Below are 20,961 nucleotides of genomic sequence, written 5' to 3'. Positions count from 1 at the left end.
GGTGTGTTTGAAGAGAACAACAGTGTACACACATATATAAAATAAATAAATCTTTTAAAAAAGGAAAAACAATGTGTTTGTCAGGTGTTTTATCCCAGCAAGGAGACATGTAGCCACCAGAGTCAATGCCTGGGCCACTATCATTTTTCCTGTGCCACAAGGTGACAGCTTCCCTGGCTCAATCTGCTTTCTTAGTGTGTGTGCATCTTACGACGAAGATGACATGGGGCAGAGCAGGAACAAACTGACAGGTAAAAACACGAAGAAAAAGAACTAAGCAGATTGTGGGGCCATTTGTTACCACCAATTAACTCAGCCACTGGTTATTTCAGTGGGTCCCAACTCTCTTTCTCATCGTCTGCAAACACAACTCAAAAAAACCCCATAAAACTTCCCCACTAACTATCCCTCAGAAAAGCCCACTTAGTAATCTAGAATCTCATATTTTAATATAAACGTCTCCCTCATCACCATCCATAGGAACCGGTGCTTACCTCTGTGAAGTAACTTCTTAGGAATTCCTCATTCATGGCAACGGCTCCTCGAGCCCCACTCATGTCTCTGGAAGACCCCGTGGCTCTTGTCCTTACGGCTTCATTGACAGCGATGGTTCCTGCTGTCCTTACATGGTGAGTGGCCCCAGCAGTGAGGAGGCTTCTGTGTTCTTCCCATCTTCCGTCAACCTCAGACAGCTCATGCTGCCCTTTGGTAACAGAAGCTGAGCTACTGCCTTTCATCATGCCTTCTTTGAGCATCGCACCTCCTACGCCGCCTCTCCCTGCCGAGCTCTCTGCATGATCGGCCACCAGAAGCGATGGCACCACCTAGGGGTGAACACAGCTCAGAAATGAATCCGGAAGACAAAGGGTCAGTGTGGACTTGGCAGGAAGATGTGAGCTAAGTGGATGGAATTAGAGATGAACTACTCCTCCTAAGCAAATTAGGAAAACAGCTGGGGGTGGGGGTGGGATACATCCACTGGAGTCTTGTAAAGGATTTCTTCTTCCTGCTTTAGAGCTGACTACAACCAGAGGAGGACACAAAGCCTAGATTTCTTTATGTGGTCTTGGTTTACCCTCTTAACCAGAACCAATGGCACCTGCCTTCCCTATAGGGTCTTAAGTGACAGTTACAAAACTCTGAAATTTCAGCTGGACATATGGCCATTCAAAATAAAGAGTCTACTTCCAATCTTCCATTGCTACGAGATAGTCTCTTGCCTTCTGACTAAAGAGGATCAAGAAATGCTATATACACCTTGCAGAAAATGTGCCTACAGGGCAGTTCATGATGTCTCAGCTGCTTGCTCTAGTATGAGGACAGGAGCTAGTGTCCAGGAGGAAACCCGTCTGTGGAAGGGCAGGAAGAGGGTAGAGTGGGGGCATGGGCTGATGGATCCATGTTGATCGATCCAGTTATTTGATCTTTCTGTTTAGCTGTTTGAGAGTAAATCTCACGGTGTAGTCTAGACTGGTCTTGAATTTGTGACTGTTTTCCATTAGTCTCCCAACTACTTGGGTTATAGGGTAGTGTTGCAGTTTGAATATGAAATGCCCCCATAGGCTCATGTGTTTGACTACTTGGTCCTCAGTTGGTGGGGTGCTTTGAAAGGTTGTGGCACCATTAGGAGGCGGAGCTTCACTGAAAGAAGTGGATCACTGCAGGTAGACCTTGGGGTTTTATAGCCTGACATCACTCCCTGTCTGCTCTCTGCTTCCCAACTGCAGATGCAATGTGACCAGCTTCTTCACACTTTTTCTACCAAGCCTTTCTCGCCATGATGGATTGGATCTCTCAAGCAATAAGCCGGTCCTTCCTTAATTCGCTTTGTCAGGCTATTTTGGCCTTAGTAACAAGGAAAGTGATGGACATGGAGTGTCACCACGTTCTACTTTGGCTACACTTAGACTTTCTGACACTTGATGTTGATACATATATCCTACAGGAAGTGGAACTTGTGGCAGATGGAGAGGAAAGACCTAGAGTCATGGAGAGATGGGGAAACTAACTATTAAGCAATAGAAAAAGGAATTTGGGCACACTTCATAAGAGCCTTGGGAGTTGGAGTTTACCTCTGTCAGCTGAATATACTGAGAATGGAAGTGGATCCAATCCTGGCATTAAAAGGATCATTTAATAGTGGGGTGCACTCCCTGTCCTTTGCTCTGTGTACTTTGGATCACCGGGTGCTTTTTGGTCTGCATTCTCATCAGCACAGGGCATACCACAGTACACTCAAGGCCTTTCCACTCTGGTCTGGCATACGGGAGAATATGCTATCGTTTCAACCTGTTGTTTAACAAAGGTATATGCATGAGATCTGATGACTAGTGCTGTGTCTTCACTGCCACACTACAACATCAACACAGGTGCCTGTGACCTTGAAAGGTATAGGTATAGGGCTTTTTCCTTACCAGCAAGCAAGTGGTCAGTTTTGCAGTGGACAGCACTTGGGTCCTTCAATTTCAATGTGACACTGTCAGATCCTACAGATGTAGGGCTCAGTCTTACAGACATTGTTACTTCCTAGATGGCAAGGGCTTTAAGAATTGAGTGCCAGCTCTTAATGAATATATTTCACAACTTAATAGCTGTGTTAATCTTTCATGCTGAAAACTGTTGCCAAAATCCTCTAAGTACGACACCTTTAAACTGATAAAAGAATCTGGTGGTTCATAGCTGTAATCCCCACACTTGGGAGTCCAAGGCAGGAGGATTGTTTTGAGTTCAAGGCTAGTCTGAGTTACATGTCCCCCCCATGTCCCCCAATAAAATCAGACCAGTAGCAGATCGCATCACTGTCTGATGTACTGACCTTGTCCTCAGGGGGTGCCCCTTCATTATTCCAAGGATGCAGCATCTCTATTGTCCCAGGAATGGGGGTGAAGCCTTTGGCGCCCCCTCCACAGTGGCATATCAACAGCAAGAGCGGCACCACTGTACACAGCAAAGAGGAGTCAGAGGCCCATTCACCAGCTAAATCCATGTCATTTAGAATTCACATTTGACTTCTCAAACCCCCCTCTTTACATATTTGAAGCTTCATTTTTCTGTTTTCTGTCCTTATCACTTTGATTCAACACTTTGATTCAATCTTTCCAACCTTGCTTCGGTTGAATTATACCAAAGCCCAGAGGCAGACAGAGTCCTCTGACCCAAAGGTCTTCTTCATCACAGAGAGCCTGTCTCTGTCCCCCAAGCAGAATACTGTGACTGGATGAGATCATTTAAACTACTCCACCATTTTTTTTTTTTTGCAAGCCTACTTTCTAAGAGATATGTATTAGAGGGATCAAAAGCAGCCAAGAGTGGTGGCACATGCCTGTGATTCTCCCAGTACTTAGTATTTCTCCCATGCCTGGGGGGACTGAAGCAGGAGGATTGTTGTAAGTTTGAGGCCAGCAGGAGCTACAGAGTAAAACCTTGTCTCTAAAGCCCCATCCAAAGAAAACAAACAAAACATGCATTTGTGTGTGCCTGTGTATGTGCTTGAGCGCACGCGTGCACACACACACACACACACACACACACACACACACACACACATACACCCCTGGGAGAAAAGACCCCAGAATAAAACATCAACATACTCTAGACCATCAAGGCTATTGGATTTTATCTCAGAGTGGGGGTTTGCATAAGACTTGTCCCTCTGATCTTTCACTTCACCTTTGACTTACCTGAATACCATTTTCTTTTTTTTGCTTACATTTATTTATTTACCAATTAATTAATTAATTAACTAGATAGGGTATTATATAGCCCAGGCTGGCCTTGAATTTGGTATGTAACTGAGAAAGATCCTAAACTCCAGACCCTTCTCCTCTCACTTCCCGAGTTCTGGGATCACAAATGAGGTGTACCATCATATCTAGTTTTATGTAGTTTGAAGGTTGGACCTCGGCATGCCACATAAGCACTCTACCAGCGGAGCCACACACCCAGCTCCTAAGTACTGTTGTTAAAAATCAGTAGTAATCAAGTGTCATGGGCTGAGTGCCAGGTCAGACTTTAGAGAAGCCGGGATGGGAAGACAGGGAGTGAAATCCCTGGATAAAAATGCATGCCGGACTCCACCATAAGTAAGACAAATCAGCCACAACCAAACAGAGCTGACAGGCTAGAGGTCCCTTGTAAACTGTTGGGTTCTGTGCACGTAACTAGACATCTATAAATATCTTTAATAGGCTTCTCCTCTTTCCATGGAGACAGCCAAGGCTGTCTTGGAGGTGGTACTCTGCCCAAGTTCAAGTACAGTGCAACTGCAGGGGATGCCAGGTCTTTGGCAGAAATAACGGAGGGCAGACAGGACTGACTGGGCACAGCTTGTCATTGTGAGGGCACATTGCGGTGCTTTGAAAAGGGTTGACTGCCGCAAGTGCTGGCCAGAGGTAAGGCAAGCAGCCAAGAGTGGGGGCAGAGGAGAAGAGCGCAAAGCACACTTGGATTGGAATAAACTGTTTATGTAAAAATAACCTTCTATCTACACGGCACATGAGTGTGGCAAGTCCTTTCTGAAGACCTATTAACACTGATCAAGGCACTGAACACAGACTTACGGAGCAGGAGCAGGAGTGCTAGAATCATGAGAGCGATCGCGGCAGGGCCCAACCCGACATAGTTGTCATACTGCGCAGCCACACAGCCACCGCCCTTCAGACACTCGCACACGGTGAGCTGAAGGACCTGTCTTTCCGGGCAGCTGAAGCCCTGGCTGTCGGAAATGAGGAAGGGAATCTCACTTCTCCCACGCTTCCGCTCGCTCTGCTGCAGCAGCACACTGGTACCTGCCAGAGAGGAGACACAAGAGGATGGAAAATGGGTGGCTGATGAGAGGAGAGACAGGTCTTAATGTGGCCTCAGGTGGACGCTTTTTCTCCCCAGCTCCTCCTGGCATTCATTCTCTGTGCTCACCAAAAATGTGTCCACAGACTTCAAAAGATTAACTAGAAGATGGTCGGGGTTGGACACAGCTTTCACGGTGATTAGATTATCTAATGTGTGTGGTCTATCAAATGCTAGGAACAACCACCACACACTCCAGCCAGTGGGCATTCGATGATACATGAGATGACATTTCTGTGAATAACATGTTCATTCCATGACATTTGTGTTACCAATTATTAAAAAAGAAGTTATTAAAGTAGTTTTTAAAGGTAGCAGAAACTGTCTGATGTCACCCTCAGTTTTGATACTTTTCAGGATAAGCCCGTCTTATTTTTATCTTGGTCTTTTATTTTGTGACAATACCTTCTCTTTCTATACCTGCTGTTTTGTTTTCTTTTGTTAAAAAGTTTGGTAATGATATTTCATGTTATTTAAACAAGCATTTTAATAAAGTGAGAGGCACATGAAAAAAAGACAAAGTAAGTAATAGTCGTTAGCACCTGGAAATTGAGGCAGGAGAACAGCAGAGTTTGAGGCCAGCATAGGCAACAGAGTAAGATCCTGCCTCAAAAACAAGCAAATAGAAACAACACCTCTCACCCCCCCCCCCCCAAAAGGACTTTTTGAAGTCATATCTTGAAAGAAGAAAGTTACATTTGCTTATTTAGTGTGGAGGTGGCTCTATCTGCGTGTTCCAGCATCACCATCAGCATGAGGAGGTTAGAGGTAGGTCCTGGGTGTGGAACTCATTAATCAGGCTTGGCAGCGAGGACCTTCACCCACTGGGCTGTTCTGCTGACATTATTTCTTTGAGACAAGGCCTTGCTACGGAGACCACACTGGAACTTGATGTGAAGTAAAGTAAATCTCAAAAGAGTCCCCTTGCCTCTGCCTCCCAAGTACTTGGATTGTGAGAACATGAATTGTATTCATGTATTAAAACAAAGCAAATACCAAACCACACAACATCAACAAATAGCAGGAAAACCAAACAAAATCTTTCTCTGAATTATTTTAAGGTAAGCTATAGACAGTCGCTGATAACTGTGTTATAAACCTTTCTGAAATGAACATTGCTTGATAAATAGTCTTCTGGATAGAATTTTCTGCATTTGAGACTGTCCCAAAGACACCTAAAAGATCACATCAAGAAGAGGACTATGTGCAAGACACAGGCGTTTGACTGTGTCTACCAGCATTGGGTTAGCATGTGTGTCAGACCAAGTCTCCAGTTTCTTCAGCTTGTTATGACAGAAGTGCTTGAAAGGATACTTGGAGAAAACTCAACCTCCTAAAGACAAGCCGGACCATCTTTACTTTCCGCAGGTCTACATGAGGAGCTAAGGTACTACTTTAGGCTTAGAGTTCAGACCCTCATTTTATTTCCCCCTTAAAGTCTACATTGGGGATGCATTGAAGTATAATTTGAGAAGACACATGAATTGGCCTCTGACATGAACTCCTCGCTCTCCATCACGCTTACACTCGGATGCTGACATACTTACTTTCCTGGTGCGTTATTTTCCACTTCTGTGCCGTTCCAGGAGGCTGGTCAATGATGGAGAAGCTGAATGGCCCGCTGTTCTGGGGCCCATCCAAATCCTCTGCAGTGACGTTCACATAGGGTTCATCCTCACAGACACTCCGTACAGAGTCCACCAGTACGGGACAATTGTCATTGATGTCTTCAACAGTGATAACGATGGTGCCGGTGATGGTTTTTTGAGGATGATCTTGAAACCAAGCAGGAGAGAGTTCAGACTTTCTGAGTGTATCACTGAGCATGGACACAGATTCAGTACAGAAGCCAATCAGATAAGGAGTGGGTGCCAAGCACCGAGGATACCTCCCATAGGCAACTCTCAGGTTCCTATCAGTGCAAAGTTACTAAATAAATAAGCAAAAATGTGCACACAGCCTTAACCACTGATGAGGCCATTTATACACAGTCAGGACAAATACTTCTGGTGGTGAAAGATAAAATCTAAAAGCATTTAACCAGGAAAGGCATCTGTTTATTAAACTTACCTTTGGATATGGCCACAACCTTTGCAGTATAGGTACCATTTTGGACATATCTAGATTCAAAGTCAGGAATCTTTACAAGCTTAATCTCTGAAGTGACGGAGTCCACAGAGACCCAGTTGTCAGTGTCTTGCACTTTTACATATCTGTTATAACACAAACAGCAAATTAATTTTAATTCTGGATACATTGGAACTAACATCTGTACTTCTTTCAAATTTATCTTTATCCCAGTACATATGACCTTGTTATACACACTAGGTTTGAATGTCACAAGGCATGTCGGGTAGGCTTATGCTATATAGTCTATTGAGATATTGTTAGTATGTAAAAATAACTTAAAAAATTAGTGGTTGACTTAAATGGAAGGAACTAAACATTGTTAGGAATGATGGCTTTCAAGAAGAATTTATTAAAAATGAAATCATGCACTCCTGCATTTTTTTTCTCTGCAAGTGAGGAAAATCAAAAAGCAGAGAGGATACGCTCTTATTAGATTTTAAGAATAGTACAGTGAGTACAATTGAATTTAACAAATAAAAATAGAAACACAAGCCAAACACATGAGTCTCTTGGTTCAGCCAAATAATTTATTTTCTACTAAGTAGCTATTTAAGCACACTAGAACGGGTGGCTAATTTATAGTAATATTTGTGTACAGTATTTGGAGATAATCCAATCATACACTTGAACTACATTTTAATGCCTTTTATTATTGTCCCTAGTAAATAATTATAGAGAGAGGTGAAAGTACAGGGACCAGGAGTTCAAGGTTATCCTTGGCTACACAGTGAGTTCAAGGCCAGCCTGAGCTAATGATACTGCCTTAATAAAAAAACAATACTTAACAATGTAAAAATAAAAGTATAAAAAGGAAATGGTAACATGTTTGGATTTTCACAAGTACTTTTGAATATCCTATCAGGAATTTTAAAGATTTATTTATTTATTATATGTAAGTACACTGCAGCTGTCTTCAGACACACCAGAAGAGGGCATCAGATGTCATTATGGATGACTGTGAGCCACCATGTGGTTGCTGGGATTTGAACTCAGGACCTTTGGAAGAGCAGTCAGTGCTCCTAACCACTGAGCCATCTCTCCAGCCCCTATCAGGAATTTTAAAGTAGTCATTATTGATTGTCTGCCCCACTTTTCTATTTTCATAGCTATTATAATCCGGTTGTCTGAGCAGTAAATCTACATGTCACAATGGAATGTATTAGGTGATGTCACTTAAAGAGCTGTGTAATTAATCTATTGTGGAACTCTGCATTTAGGCTTGATATCAGCTTATGTGGTGTCTCAAATATTAATAAGTTACTGATTGAATAATTAGCACAACAGCACACTAAAAAAATTAAAAATATGGTTCTTTTGCTGTCCTTGTTAAGTTTTTAAAAAGGTTTTTATTTTAATATTAAATTATGTATAAGTGTGCTTATCTGTGTATGGATAGGAGCAGGTACCCTCAGAGGCTAGAAAAGGGTGTCAGAACCTCTGGAAATGGATCTACAGGTGATTGTGAGGCATGCAAAGTTTTACAAACAGAAATTCCATCAAACAGGCATGTAAGGGAATTGAAACCCGGAAATACACTCACAACCACGCCTTACGTTACTTTAGCTGCTTGTCCTGTGTCTTCATCAAAAACTTGAAATTTTCCAATCGACTTGCTGAGGCTGGATCTATCCATTGCCTCACTAGCTCGGACAGAGACTACGCTGCTCTTGAAATGAATGCCTTCGACCACGTTCTTGACCTTGACAGTGATGGGAATGGGCGTGGGCTTGTACTTGCTCAGAATGGACTTGTGGAAAGCTGCTTTGTTAGTGACAAGGATGCTCAAGTCTAGCTTCTTCATTTCTTCATAGTCCAATTCCTGGAGAAACAAAGCCAGAGTTACTGCTGGGGAAGCATAGCACAAGAGCACACACAGACACACAGATAGATGTGCACACACACACAGATAGATGTGCACACACACAGAAATTCACACACACAGACACAAAGATAGATGTGCACACACACACACAGACACACAGATAGATGTGCACACACACACACAGACACACAGACACAAAGATAGATGTGCATACACACACAGATAGATGTGCACACACACAGATAGATGTGCACACACACAGATAGATGTGCACACACACAGATAGATGTGCACACACACAGAGATTCACACACATAGACACATAGATAGACACACACACACACACACTCAGATAGATGTGCACACACACACGCAGACACACAGACACAAAGATAGATGTGCATACACACACAGATAGATGTGCACACACACAGATAGATGTGCACACACACAGAGATTCACACACATAGACACATAGATAGACACACACACACACACACTCAGATAGATGTGCACACACACACGCAGACACACAGACACAAAGATAGATGTGCATACACACACAGATAGATGTGCACACACACACAGATAGATGTGCACACACAGAGATTCACACACAGAGACATATAGATAGATATATATATACACACACACACACACAGGCATACAGATAGATGTGCACATACACACATAGACACACAGACACACAGATAGATGTGCACACATACAGACACAAATACACATGCAGACACATAAGACATAGACACACAGAAAGACAAGACAGACACACACAAGACATAAACACACAGGCAGACAGACAGACACACATATAAGACATAGACACACAGACATATGGACAAAAAGATAGACACACATAAGATATAGCCGCATGTACAGACACAATACATAGACACACAGACAGACAGACACACACGGGATATAGACACACAGGCAGACAGACAGACACACACACATAAGACATAGACACACATACAGACAGGCACACACATAAGATATAGGCATACAGACACACAGACAGATACACACACACATAAGACATAAACATTACAGACAGACACACAAGATATAGACAGACATACAGACAGACATACACATACAACACATAGACACACAAGACATACAGACATACAGACACACATAAGACATAGACACACGTACATACATTCTTATTTTTCATTCTTTGGTCAACTTCAACCCTATCTCACAACTCCTTCCAGACGCATGCCCACTTCCTCTCTTACTCAACTATGCTCTTTCTCTCAACCCATAAAGCCCAGTTTTTGCTGTCCAGTTATTCTTGGCCATGAGGCCATTTCAGCTGGTTCATTTCATTTCACTATACCAGGCATCACACCATTAAAGAAAACCAATTTCCTCTTTTCCAGCAGCCATCAAATGCCGACAGCTCCTCAATGAGGGATGGGACTTTGTACTGCCCTTCCCCTCCATGTTGGGAATTTGCTTGGCTTCAGCATGTACAGGACTTGCATCTGCTGTTACAGCCTCTGCAAGTTCACATGTGCAAAGGGACACTTTCCTTGAGTCATTGACTGCCTCTGGCCCTTACAATTATTACTATTTGGGGGATAAAAAACATCAAGGTTTTCCTTGTCCCGGGACTCACTCTGCATACTGCACTGGCCTTAAACACTTCATTATCTTTCTTCCTCTCCTCCTTACATGCTACCTTAAGTGGCCTGAGCCACCATGTCCAACAACAAGCAAGTACTTTCAGTTTATTTTGGTAAAGGTCACGGTTATTTTCAGAAACATATTTTTAAAAAGTAAAAGTGATTTTTTTTCAAAGGAGAAATTAATAGGCATTTAGTGAAAATTAATATTCAGTAACATATTCCATGAGTTTGTTTTTGATAAATGGGGATATGGAGTACACGGTGTCTGGACTGGAGAGTTTATGTCAACTTGACACAAGCTAAAGACATCTGAGAGGAGGGAGCCTCAATTAAGAAAATGCCTCCATAAGATTGGGCTATAGAAAACCTGAAGAGCCTTTCTTAATTAGTGATTGATAAGTCCTGGGTTCTATAAGAAAGCAGACTAAGCAAGCCATGGGGAGCTGCCATGGGGAGGGTGGGGGAGAGAGAGGGAAAGAGAAAAAGTATGCCTAAGAAGAGGAGGAGCAGAGGAGGAGGAGGAGGAGGAGGAGGAGGAGGAGGAGGAGGAGGAGAGCCATTTGCAAGAGGCCAAAATGTCTGAATCTTATAGGGAGGGGCCTCTGGTGGAAGGGGAGTCCAGTCACAGGGCTGGAAAGTTCAAGGTTGAGGACAGGTTAAGTCAGGTAGGGCCCAGGAATGCTGGGAGAACGTGGAGGTGAGATCTGCTTTGCTATGTAAAATAGGCACCTCAGCCCCTTTCTGTCTGAACCAAAACACCAGTCCCCAAGGTCTACTCCTTTATTTGGAAACTTCCATTTCTTCCTCCTGAAACTGACTACTGGAGTCTAGCTATCAAAATATTGAAGTCCAGCAATCAACACCCTCCCCCCCCACGCCCCCTTTGGCACACTTAACTAACATGTCCAAAGAAAATTAAACACCTACTATGAGGGTTAAAATTACAATCCTAACACAGGATTTCCTCTTTTACCTTTATAAAGTGACATTTGTCTATAGGTCATGTTTGTCTCTTCTCTGTCCAGAGGCAGTCCTTTGTCTCCTGTGGCAAATATCCCCGCCCTATCTCCCTTGTTCCCTCCTCTTCTTCCTAGTTCTGTTTCCTGTCCTTGTCTCTTATCCCCTGCGCTTTATCCCTCTGGAGCAAATAAAACTTTGTGCTGAGAACTTGAACTTGGGGTGTCTTGAGTCGACTCCAAGGTTCCCTACAATATCTAAGACATCACATTTGCAATTTTCTCAATCTGTTGCTTTTCTATAATTTTCTTAAAACATTTTGGTCGTTGAGACAGAATCTCATGTAGCCCAGGATAGCTTCACACTTGACTATGTAGCCAAGGACCACCTTCAACTCTTGATTCTCCTTCCTGTGTCTTACCACTGAATCTGGTTACTATGGTGACCACTGACCACATGATCTGGGCCACGAATGCCAGGCAAAGTCTGCCTACCGAACATCATCTCTGCCATCTCCAGCCAACTGTAGTCTTTTTCATCTACACTTCTCTTAGTGCAAATAACTGCATCCCTTTTTTGTAGATGATTCGACTATTTGTCATTTATCAACTGTTTCTTTCCATGTGTATGTGAATTCTGTCTTCCCACCCGGGGTTGTGTGTATATAATTCATCTGCTCCTGCTGAAACAAGGGTGCCCATGGGCTTGTGTATACACTGGATTTTGCCATTAGTGGGACCCACAACTGATGGTTTGAAATTGTGTTTATTTCTCTGTAACAAGTTTGTTTGGTCTCTGGTGGCATTACTAATTTCTTCAAATCATAAAAATCTGTCTTCCCTTTAAACATGGGTTGATGTTTTTAAATGCATATCATAGTTTATTATTAAGGGGAGAACTGAAACCTCAAGTGAACTTTTTTCCCTATTTACACATTTATTTCACATCATACTTTTAGATTTACCTAGTATATATATACATTATATATACCTTATATTTCTATAACATATTCATATGAGTAAACATACACATAAGTTGAGAGACACAAGTCTGCAGTTAATTTTTATTTGCAGCGTAATGAAATAGTATTTAAAAGCTGTTGCTTTTCATTTTAAAACTAGAGAAGTCTAATAGTCAATCACAATATATTAATGTTACTTCTTATTTTGTTACATAGACAAAGCCATTTTAGAATTTTTGTTTAAAAAGTTCTGTGCAGGTTATTTTTTTGTTTCTTTCTTTCTAAGACAGAGTTTCTAGACCTTAACAACCTAGGTGGAGTCATCTGTCTTGGCTGCATGTGCAAGTTCCTACAGGAACTTAGAAGAATAGACTGCCCACTGATCTTGCTCTGCAACATAAACCAGCTGAAAAAAAAAAAAAGAAAAGGATGGGTCTGTGGGCTCTCCCTATATGAATACAGTGCTGAATATTAAACTTGGAGCCTTGACCAGAACCTTGTCTTGGCTTCATCTTCACATGTCCTCCCCACCCCCATCTCTTTCATTGCCAACACCCCTTTCAGGTAAAACCAGTTCATCCACAGTCACTGGATGAACAGGTGGAGCCCAAACGAGAGGCCTGAAAATGAAGAGACCCACGGAGAAACACTGTCTTGGGTGGAGCTCCACAAAAACCAGAAGAAAAGTAACAGCACCATGCATGGTAAGTAATGAATAGTATTAATGCTAGCGCTAGTTATAAATTTTATTTTTTGGAGACTGTTGTTGCAGGAGGTGCATTAAGGGGATACAACTAGGCTGAAGAGGTCTTGACCCAATGCTGACTTCACCTAGGGGTGACAGCGCAATGGGACAGGGGAATTCTATATAGGTATTTGTCTGTAGCCAAGAGCTACATCAGGTGAGGAGTAGGGCTTAAAAAACAGATGTTAGAAAAAGTCTTAGCTCAAGTAGATTTATGCTGTCCATGGTTCCCAGAAGTAGGAATGGTAAAAGCTATTTCCTAGCTCTCCTAGGGACAGGAGGAAATCGGGAGATGTCCTGCTTCCTCTCTGGCTCCTATTGGTCTGGTTCTGGGTCTCTTAGGTAGGATATGTAGGTCCCTTTGGGATATCAAGTTCTCTTTGCGCTCTGTCTATTGTCTGTCCTTGGTGCACCAAGCTGTACATGTCTGTCAATTTATGTCTGTTTTTGTTTCTTTGTTTGAATGATTGTTGTTCTATGTTTTATGTTCAAAAGAAAAATGGTTAAAACTTTATCTGTTGGCTGTCTGCCCATTGATTTAGTTTAACTTCTTTAAAAGGCAGTCTCAATTTGCACAGCAGAAACTGATAAGTTAACCTGTGGAAAATCTGTGACTGTATTTATTGGGTTCAGCAATGATAAGCTGCTCCCTTCTTGAAATGATAGCTAGAAAAAGTAAGAATTTTGTCCAGTCTAAATATATAAGATGTGTGTAGCTACTTCATTTTTGTTTCTGACTGGTTTTTAAAAGTATAAATATGTTCTGCATATCTTGGGTATAGAGTATCGGCTTATAAGTTATTGTGTATGATTAAAAATTTGTAACATTGGTAATAGAAAGTCAGCTTAAAACTGGTAACTCAGCGTTGGAGTCATTCAGACAACATGTGGCATGAGCCAACCCAGGAAAAGAGGTCTCTAAAGATACTTCTAAATTGGGATAACAATTTATGTAATTCTTATCCTAGAAACTAGACTTATAAAGGATAGGATTTAAAACAATGTCTTTTAATGAGGTATTAAAAGCTGCATTGTCATACACTCATATATAAGAACTGGCAGCCAAACTTTGTTATGTGAAAGTAATGCTTTTGGTACTGATTTTAAAGAGAATGGATTGTTTAAAACTGGATTTTGTTTTCCAAAATTATGGGTATGCTCTAACATACCCATAATTTTGGAAAACAAAACAAAACAAAACAAAAAACTTAAAAATTAAACTGCCGGTGTTCCATTGGCTGCAATTTGCAGTTCGATTGCAGGTTCAGGATTTTTAACTTACACATATTTGTAATTAAGAAAAAAATTAGCAGGTGGAGATTGTTGAAGGCTTTGCAAAGAATTGATGAGGCTATGGAACTTGTGGAGGCATTGCAGCCTGGCTTGCCTACTCCAGCTGCCATTCCAGGAAATGCATATAGAATTGTTATGGATTTGGAGGAATGTTTTTATACTGTTCCTTTGCATCCTGGTGACTGGGAGGTTTGCATTTAGTGAGTTTGATTGTAATTTTGAATAACCCATAATGTGATATCATTAAAAGGTTTTGTTTCAAAGAATGGCTAATGGCCCTACATTATGTCAAAACTTTGTTTCTGCTTCAATACAAGAGGTTAGACCTTTGAATCCTTCAGTGTATATTATTCATTATATGGATATTTTATTAGCTGATTCCTCTGAAGGAGTTTTATGACAAGCCTTTGCTCTTCTTATACAACAAGCTTTAAAATTTTGAGGTGATTGTTGCTCCAGAAAAGATTCAAAGGCAATATCTTTTTCAATATTTGGGGCCTCAGTAATATCCTAAACAAATTGTGGCACAGAAGATTCAAGTAAGAAAAGATAATTTACTTATTTCAAATTATTTTCAAAAGTTGTTAGGCACTATTAATTGGCTAAGACCTCATCTTAAGCTTACCATAGGAGAACTTAAACCCCTGTTTGATATTCTCAAGGGGGATGCAAAGCTTAATTCCCCCGGACAATTAACCAATGAGGGACAAATAGCTTTGCAGAAAGTAAGGTAGCTATTAGTCAACAGATACATTATATAGACTATGATCAATTGTTGGCTATTTCACAGCAGTCCTTTAGCAAAAGGGACCATTAATGTGGATTCATCTTTCTTCATCTCCAAGTAAAGTTTGAGCACCAACCATATTTTGAAGCTGTTGCTGTCTTAATACAGAATTGTGGCATAGAATCATGAAAGTATTTTGGAAAGAATGTCTTAAGAACCTGATGAAACATTTATTCCTTATTTCAAACAGCAAATAACCAAGTTTGGTTATTGCAGAATACTGATATTTGGCCTGTTACATGGCAAACTTTTTAGGCAAACTTGATAATCATTATTCAAAAGACAAGTTGGATAATGAATTTGCCTCTATGCATGCTGTTGTATTTCCTGTAAATTTATGCATCCATCACATAAAAAATGCATTTACTGTATTTACAGATGGCTCATCTAATGGGAAATCAGTATATGTAATTGGATCACATGTTCATTCTCTTGAGTTTCCCCCTGCTTCAGCACAAATAATTGAATTATGTATTGTAGCCACTGTTTTTGAAATGCTGAAAAAAACAAGTTTTTAATTTGTATATTGGTAGCCAATATATAGCTCATGGTTTACAATTGCTTGAAATTGTTCCTTTTTTAGATACTGCTAATTCTTAATTTTTACAGTTATTTATACAAATACAGCTTAATTTGAGAAACATGTACTGTTCCTTACTTTATAGGACATTTAAGAACTCATACTGGATTGCCTGGACCCCTGGGCAATGCCACAGCAGATTTGTATACCAGGCAGACTATAGGCCTTACAGGAATACTTAGCTGAACAATCTCATTCTTTACATCATCAAAATAGTAACAGTTTGAGACAACAATTTGGTATTCCTAGAAAATATGCACATCAAGTTGTAAAGACTTGTTCTCAGCGTCCTCAGTTTCTTCATGTACCACATAATAGTGTTAATCTTCGAGGACTTGTACTTAACCAATTATGGCAAATGGATGTTACCCATATTTTCTTATTATCCTAAAGGACAAGATATTGTGGAACAGGCCCATGGAACTTATCTTCATAAAACAATATCTTCATAAAAAACAAAAAAGGGGGAATTATATCTGAATATACCACAAAATCATTTAAATCATGCCTTTTATTTTAAAAATTTAAAATTTGGAGGCCAAGGAAATCTGAGTGTGGGAGGAGCAGCTACTAGTGCTTCTGCCCTGGTTTTGCAAGGAAAAAATTATGAGCGCATTAGAATGGCAATAGATACAGATATAGAAAAGATAGAAACCTCTATTTCCCATTTACAAGAATCTCTAATCTCCTTGTCTAAGGTAGTCCTTCAAAACAGGAGAGGACTTGATCTTTTATTCCTTCAACAAGGAGGACTATGTACAGCCCTCCATGAAGAATGTTACTTTTACATCGATCATTCAGGAATAGTAAAGGATTCTATGGCTAAAGTTCGAGAAGGACTAGCCAAAAGGAAAAAAGAAAAAGGACAGAATCAGGGATGGTTTGAATTCTGGTTTTCCACTTCCCCATGGCTTACAACTTTAATTTCTACACTGCTTTGATCATTAATTATAATCTGTTGCTTTTAATTACTGGACGTTGTATCTTAAACAGATTGGTTGCCTTCACAGAGGATCCTTTTCAGGAAGCTCAGCTATTCACCATGACAGTTATCAATTGCTATGAAGAAATGCATTGAGTGCATATTCATATGTCCTTCATGGCTTTGGTCTGAATGGGAAAGAGTGTGCTATAGAAAGCCTGTAGTCAGAGACAGGTAAGAATGTTCTTGACCTCCTATCGACCTAAGGCAAAGTCATATAGCAATGCTATGTTTGTTCTCGATGATGGGTAAGAAGGAGCAATATAGACACTGACCTAAGACAGGAACAATCACCTGGTCACTCTTTACCCTAGATGTGATTATGGAAAACAAGTAAATCTTGTGCCCCTGTCCAGCTACTGGTACTGCTCATCTTTAAAAAACAAAAAAGGGAGAATTGTGCTCTTTTTCTCAGCCTTGAGCAGGCTGAACAGACCTGGAGCATTTGCCACGTTGAACCTTAATGACCTAGGTGGAGTCATCTGCCTTTGTTGCATGTGCAACTTCTACAGGAACTTAAAAGTATAGACTGCCTGCTGATCTTGCTTTGCAACATAAACTAGCTGAAACAAAGGATGTGTCTGTGGGCTTTCCCTATATAAACACAGTGCTGAATATTAAACTTGGAGCCTTGACCAGAACCTTGTCTTGGCTTCATCCTTCTCTAGCCCCACCTCCTGTCTCTTTCATTTCCAGTCCCCCTTTCAGGTAAACCCAGTTCATCCATGGCCATTGATTGGCTAGAGGTCTCACTTTATAACCCAGGCTTACAATGTAGCCTAGGTTGTCCTTGGACTTTCAACAGTCCTCCTTTCAAGTGCTGGGATTATATGTACAAGTCACTATATCCAGCCAAGTTTTAACTTATTTGGCACTGGTGGTTGAACCCAGGGCCTTACACATGCTAGGCAAGCCATCTACCACTGAGCTATACCCTGAATTTCATATGTTCAGCACTTTTGCCTTCATTGATAATCAGGAGGCACAGGAGAGCAGGTTACTTCCTTTCAAACTGCAGCCCTTACAATACTTGCAAGTAAAATCACAATAGATTTTTCTCTGAAAAGCAAGTAGCTGAGCCCTGGCCCATCAAGCTCACACTGCCTGGAAGTGTGCTATGCAAGGTTGTGTGCCTGGGATCTGAGTTCCTGATCTGACTCTGAACTATAGTGTGACTACTTCTTTTTATATGACTTGTGCTATGAAGGCTGTTCCTCACTCTGAGCAATGCTGGTACCAACTGATGTCCCTGTAAAGCACCTGTGAGAGTATGGGACTCAAAGCATGTTAGTCTTTCCTATAACCACAGTCCCACCCTGATGGTGGACATTCACAACTTACCTTGACAAGGGTCACAATCCCTTCATTAGTCTGTGTGTCAGTTTCAATATGGAAATAGCCCCCTTCATTTCCTGATGCAAATGTAAAGTTTGCTAGCCAGTTATCAGAGCCCACTTCATCTGCATCGGTCACTTTGATCCGCATGACTTCTACATTGACCTGGTTTTCTTCCACTGTCCCCTCATACTGCAGAACACAAACACAGCTTTTATTAATGCAATAATGTATTTTTAGTTGTGATTCAGGAAATAGTAAGCCTACTAAAAACTTAGTTACCATTTCATTTTCTACCACAGGTATATTGTCATTGACATCCAATATACGGATCTGAACTTGAGCTTGCTGGACTGGTTTGTCTGTTATCTGCCCGTTACCATCTCTTGCTTCCACCGTAAAGGAATAGCTGCTGTGTTCCTGAAGAACAAGAAAAAATGAAGAAGACCCATCTGAGATAGACATTAATAGCTCCCGAAGATGATGTTCTGGTTTTAGTTCACCTTATCTTTAGGAAATGGACTGCAGGCTTGTTCATTCATAAGTAACTGCTGTGGTCATTGAATACTGGTGTGGAGATGCTATGTATATTTATATGCAGTCAGAGCTTTTTACAGAGGGGCAGAAAAAGCACAGGGAGATCTTGATAACCCCCAACTATGTGTCACCAGGGATAGTCTTAGGAGATGAGTTCTTCAAACAAAGGTGGACTGTTCATGCTGCAGTTTGCTCTGCCCTGGAGGTACATGGTTGCTTCTGTTTTGCTCTTATCCTTTCATCCAAGTTAAACGGTAAGTCAGGAATATTTGGCTGGGGGAACCAGACTAGAAACATGTCTGACAGAAGCCCTGAGATGTCAAAAATGCCACTCAAAGCACTTAAAAATTCTCAAACCAAAACTTGTGTACCCTTTTCTGGAGGAGGAAGTAGGAGGGACAGAGGTTCCTGGTCGTCCTTAGCTATATGAGAAAACATAACCACAGCAGAGCACGAAGAAAGACAGTAGAAAAAGGAACCCTTTTCGTATATGTGGCCTCCTGGCTCAGTGTGTCTGGGGTTTAAGGGGCTCAGCAGACACATCAGTGAGGGAGGGTCCTGTGTGGGACAGACCCACTCAGTGGATGGAGGGGAGCTGTGTCTCTGAAGCTCTTGGCTGGATACTCGCTTAATCCTTTCGAGACTCAGTTACCTTAAGTGTAAGATGGGAATAAGAGCTGGATTTGCCTCACAGGGTTTCAATGTGGATTATCTTGTTTACAAGATACTCCAGGTAAGTACCCGATAAGTGTCAGCCATGAATATCAGCTCAATGGCCACACTCCAGAGGCAGCAACTTGCTCATGCCACAGAAGTTAGGAGTCATTGGCCATACTCTTAAATGTCACAAAGACCTCAACAGGAATGTTGGCTGAGGTCCTTCCCATGTGAGTAGCTGGTTCTGAAACACGACACAACACACCTGCCTAAGATTTACATCTGATAACACTGCAGTATACTCAGGATCCCCTACGCTTTACCTTTTTATGCTATAAAAATTCTTGTGCATGTGGCTCTTAAAGATTGTCTATTTCCCCTTTGATTAAAACATTAGAATTAGGGGTTGAAGAGATTGCTCAATGGTTAGGAATACCGGAAGCTTTCTCAGAGGACCCAGGTTTGGTTTCCAGCATCCAAAGAACAGCTAACTGCTGTCTTGTAACTGCTGTACCAGGGGATCTGACACCCTCTCCTGACTTCTGCAGGCACCAGGTATATATGTGGTGTTAGACACATATGCAAGCAAAACACCAATATGCATAAAGCTAAAAAAATTTTGAAAATCAAAATAAAATGTTTGAGAGAATAATCTTTCTAGGAAACTACTTAAATTCTCAATATTCCTTTTTTTTTTTAAGATTTAAAATAAGACTTTTCTCTATGAACTTTTTAATTCTCCTTTTTGTTTTTGAGGCTAAGTCTCACTATGTAGCCTTGGCTGGCCTGGAACTCCTAGTTTGGCAGCCAGGCTGGCTTCAAACTCATGGAGATCCAACAGTCTCTGTAGATCCAATAGCCTCTGCCTGCAGAGTGCTAGGATTAACAGCCTGTGCTATCATGCTGTGCGCCCTGTCTGAGTCATATGGCAAAATTGTAGTCTTCATACCAAGTTTTCCCAATCTGATGCTAATCCCATCTCAGTATGAACACAGCATACCTCAATTTGGACTGCTCATATTCCAAGAGCTGGATAGCATATGTTGCTAGTAACTGCCATATTGGCAGCACATCCCTACACAATAATTCCTAGAGTTATTCCATGAGTGAGGAATACAGAGCAAATTAAAATTAGAACATAAAAATCGAGGGAGTGGAGAAACTAGAGAGGGTTAAGAAAAGAGGGTGACAGGTGACCTTAACTTACCTCTCTGTCCAAAGTAAAACTGGTCGTATAGATCTCCCCTGTGTCTTTATTTAGGTAGAACACATGACTATTTGCAGGCTCCTGAGGGACAATTCTGTAGGAGACTTTAGCATTCAGAGTCTCCGGGTCATCTGCATCTGTGGCTGTGATTTTCATCACAAGTGTATCTGCCATTAGGAAAGAAGGTATCTGAGGTAAGTACTCTTACGAACGGGTTCCTGTTTTATTTATTATTCTTTCAGCTGTATCCTGAAAGGATCTTCTAGTCTTATCATAATTTCACTATACCACTATCAAAAAAGAGATGTCAGGGGGTAAAGGCACTTGTTGCTGAGTCTGCTGAACTGAGAGTAATCCTTGGGATTACACGATGGGACAAGAGAACTGGACTGCACAGGTTGTTCTCTGGCTTCCATGCATGGAAATAATAGGAAAAAAAATTATAAATAAATGGAAAATTGCTATATT

At 41.2% G+C, this 20,961-nt stretch overlaps 1 protein-coding gene across 1 annotated transcript in view; it reads right to left on the bottom strand.

Moving 5' to 3' along the window:
* The window catches only part of Dsg2 (desmoglein 2), a 51,364-nt gene that overhangs the window by 5,440 nt on the left and 24,963 nt on the right, over positions 1–20,961 (bottom strand). Inside the window, exons 6-14 of the mRNA XM_021150453.3 lie at positions 20,494–20,660; positions 18,375–18,512; positions 18,099–18,284; positions 8,529–8,794; positions 6,916–7,058; positions 6,393–6,620; positions 4,560–4,787; positions 2,816–2,937; positions 495–824 (exon numbers count right to left, since the gene is read on the bottom strand). Of these exons, the coding sequence (XP_021006112.1) occupies positions 495–824; positions 2,816–2,937; positions 4,560–4,787; positions 6,393–6,620; positions 6,916–7,058; positions 8,529–8,794; positions 18,099–18,284; positions 18,375–18,512; positions 20,494–20,660 (1,808 nt within the window). The remainder of the gene's footprint in view (positions 1–494; positions 825–2,815; positions 2,938–4,559; positions 4,788–6,392; positions 6,621–6,915; positions 7,059–8,528; positions 8,795–18,098; positions 18,285–18,374; positions 18,513–20,493; positions 20,661–20,961) is intronic.

This window comes from Mus caroli, unplaced genomic scaffold, assembly GCF_978045245.1.
Source record: "Mus caroli unplaced genomic scaffold, Mus_caroli_1 scaffold_19, whole genome shotgun sequence".
Classification (NCBI taxonomy): Eukaryota; Metazoa; Chordata; class Mammalia; order Rodentia; family Muridae; genus Mus; species Mus caroli.
Note: the sequence above shows the minus strand (reverse complement) of the source record. Positions and strands in the feature narration are given on the sequence as shown.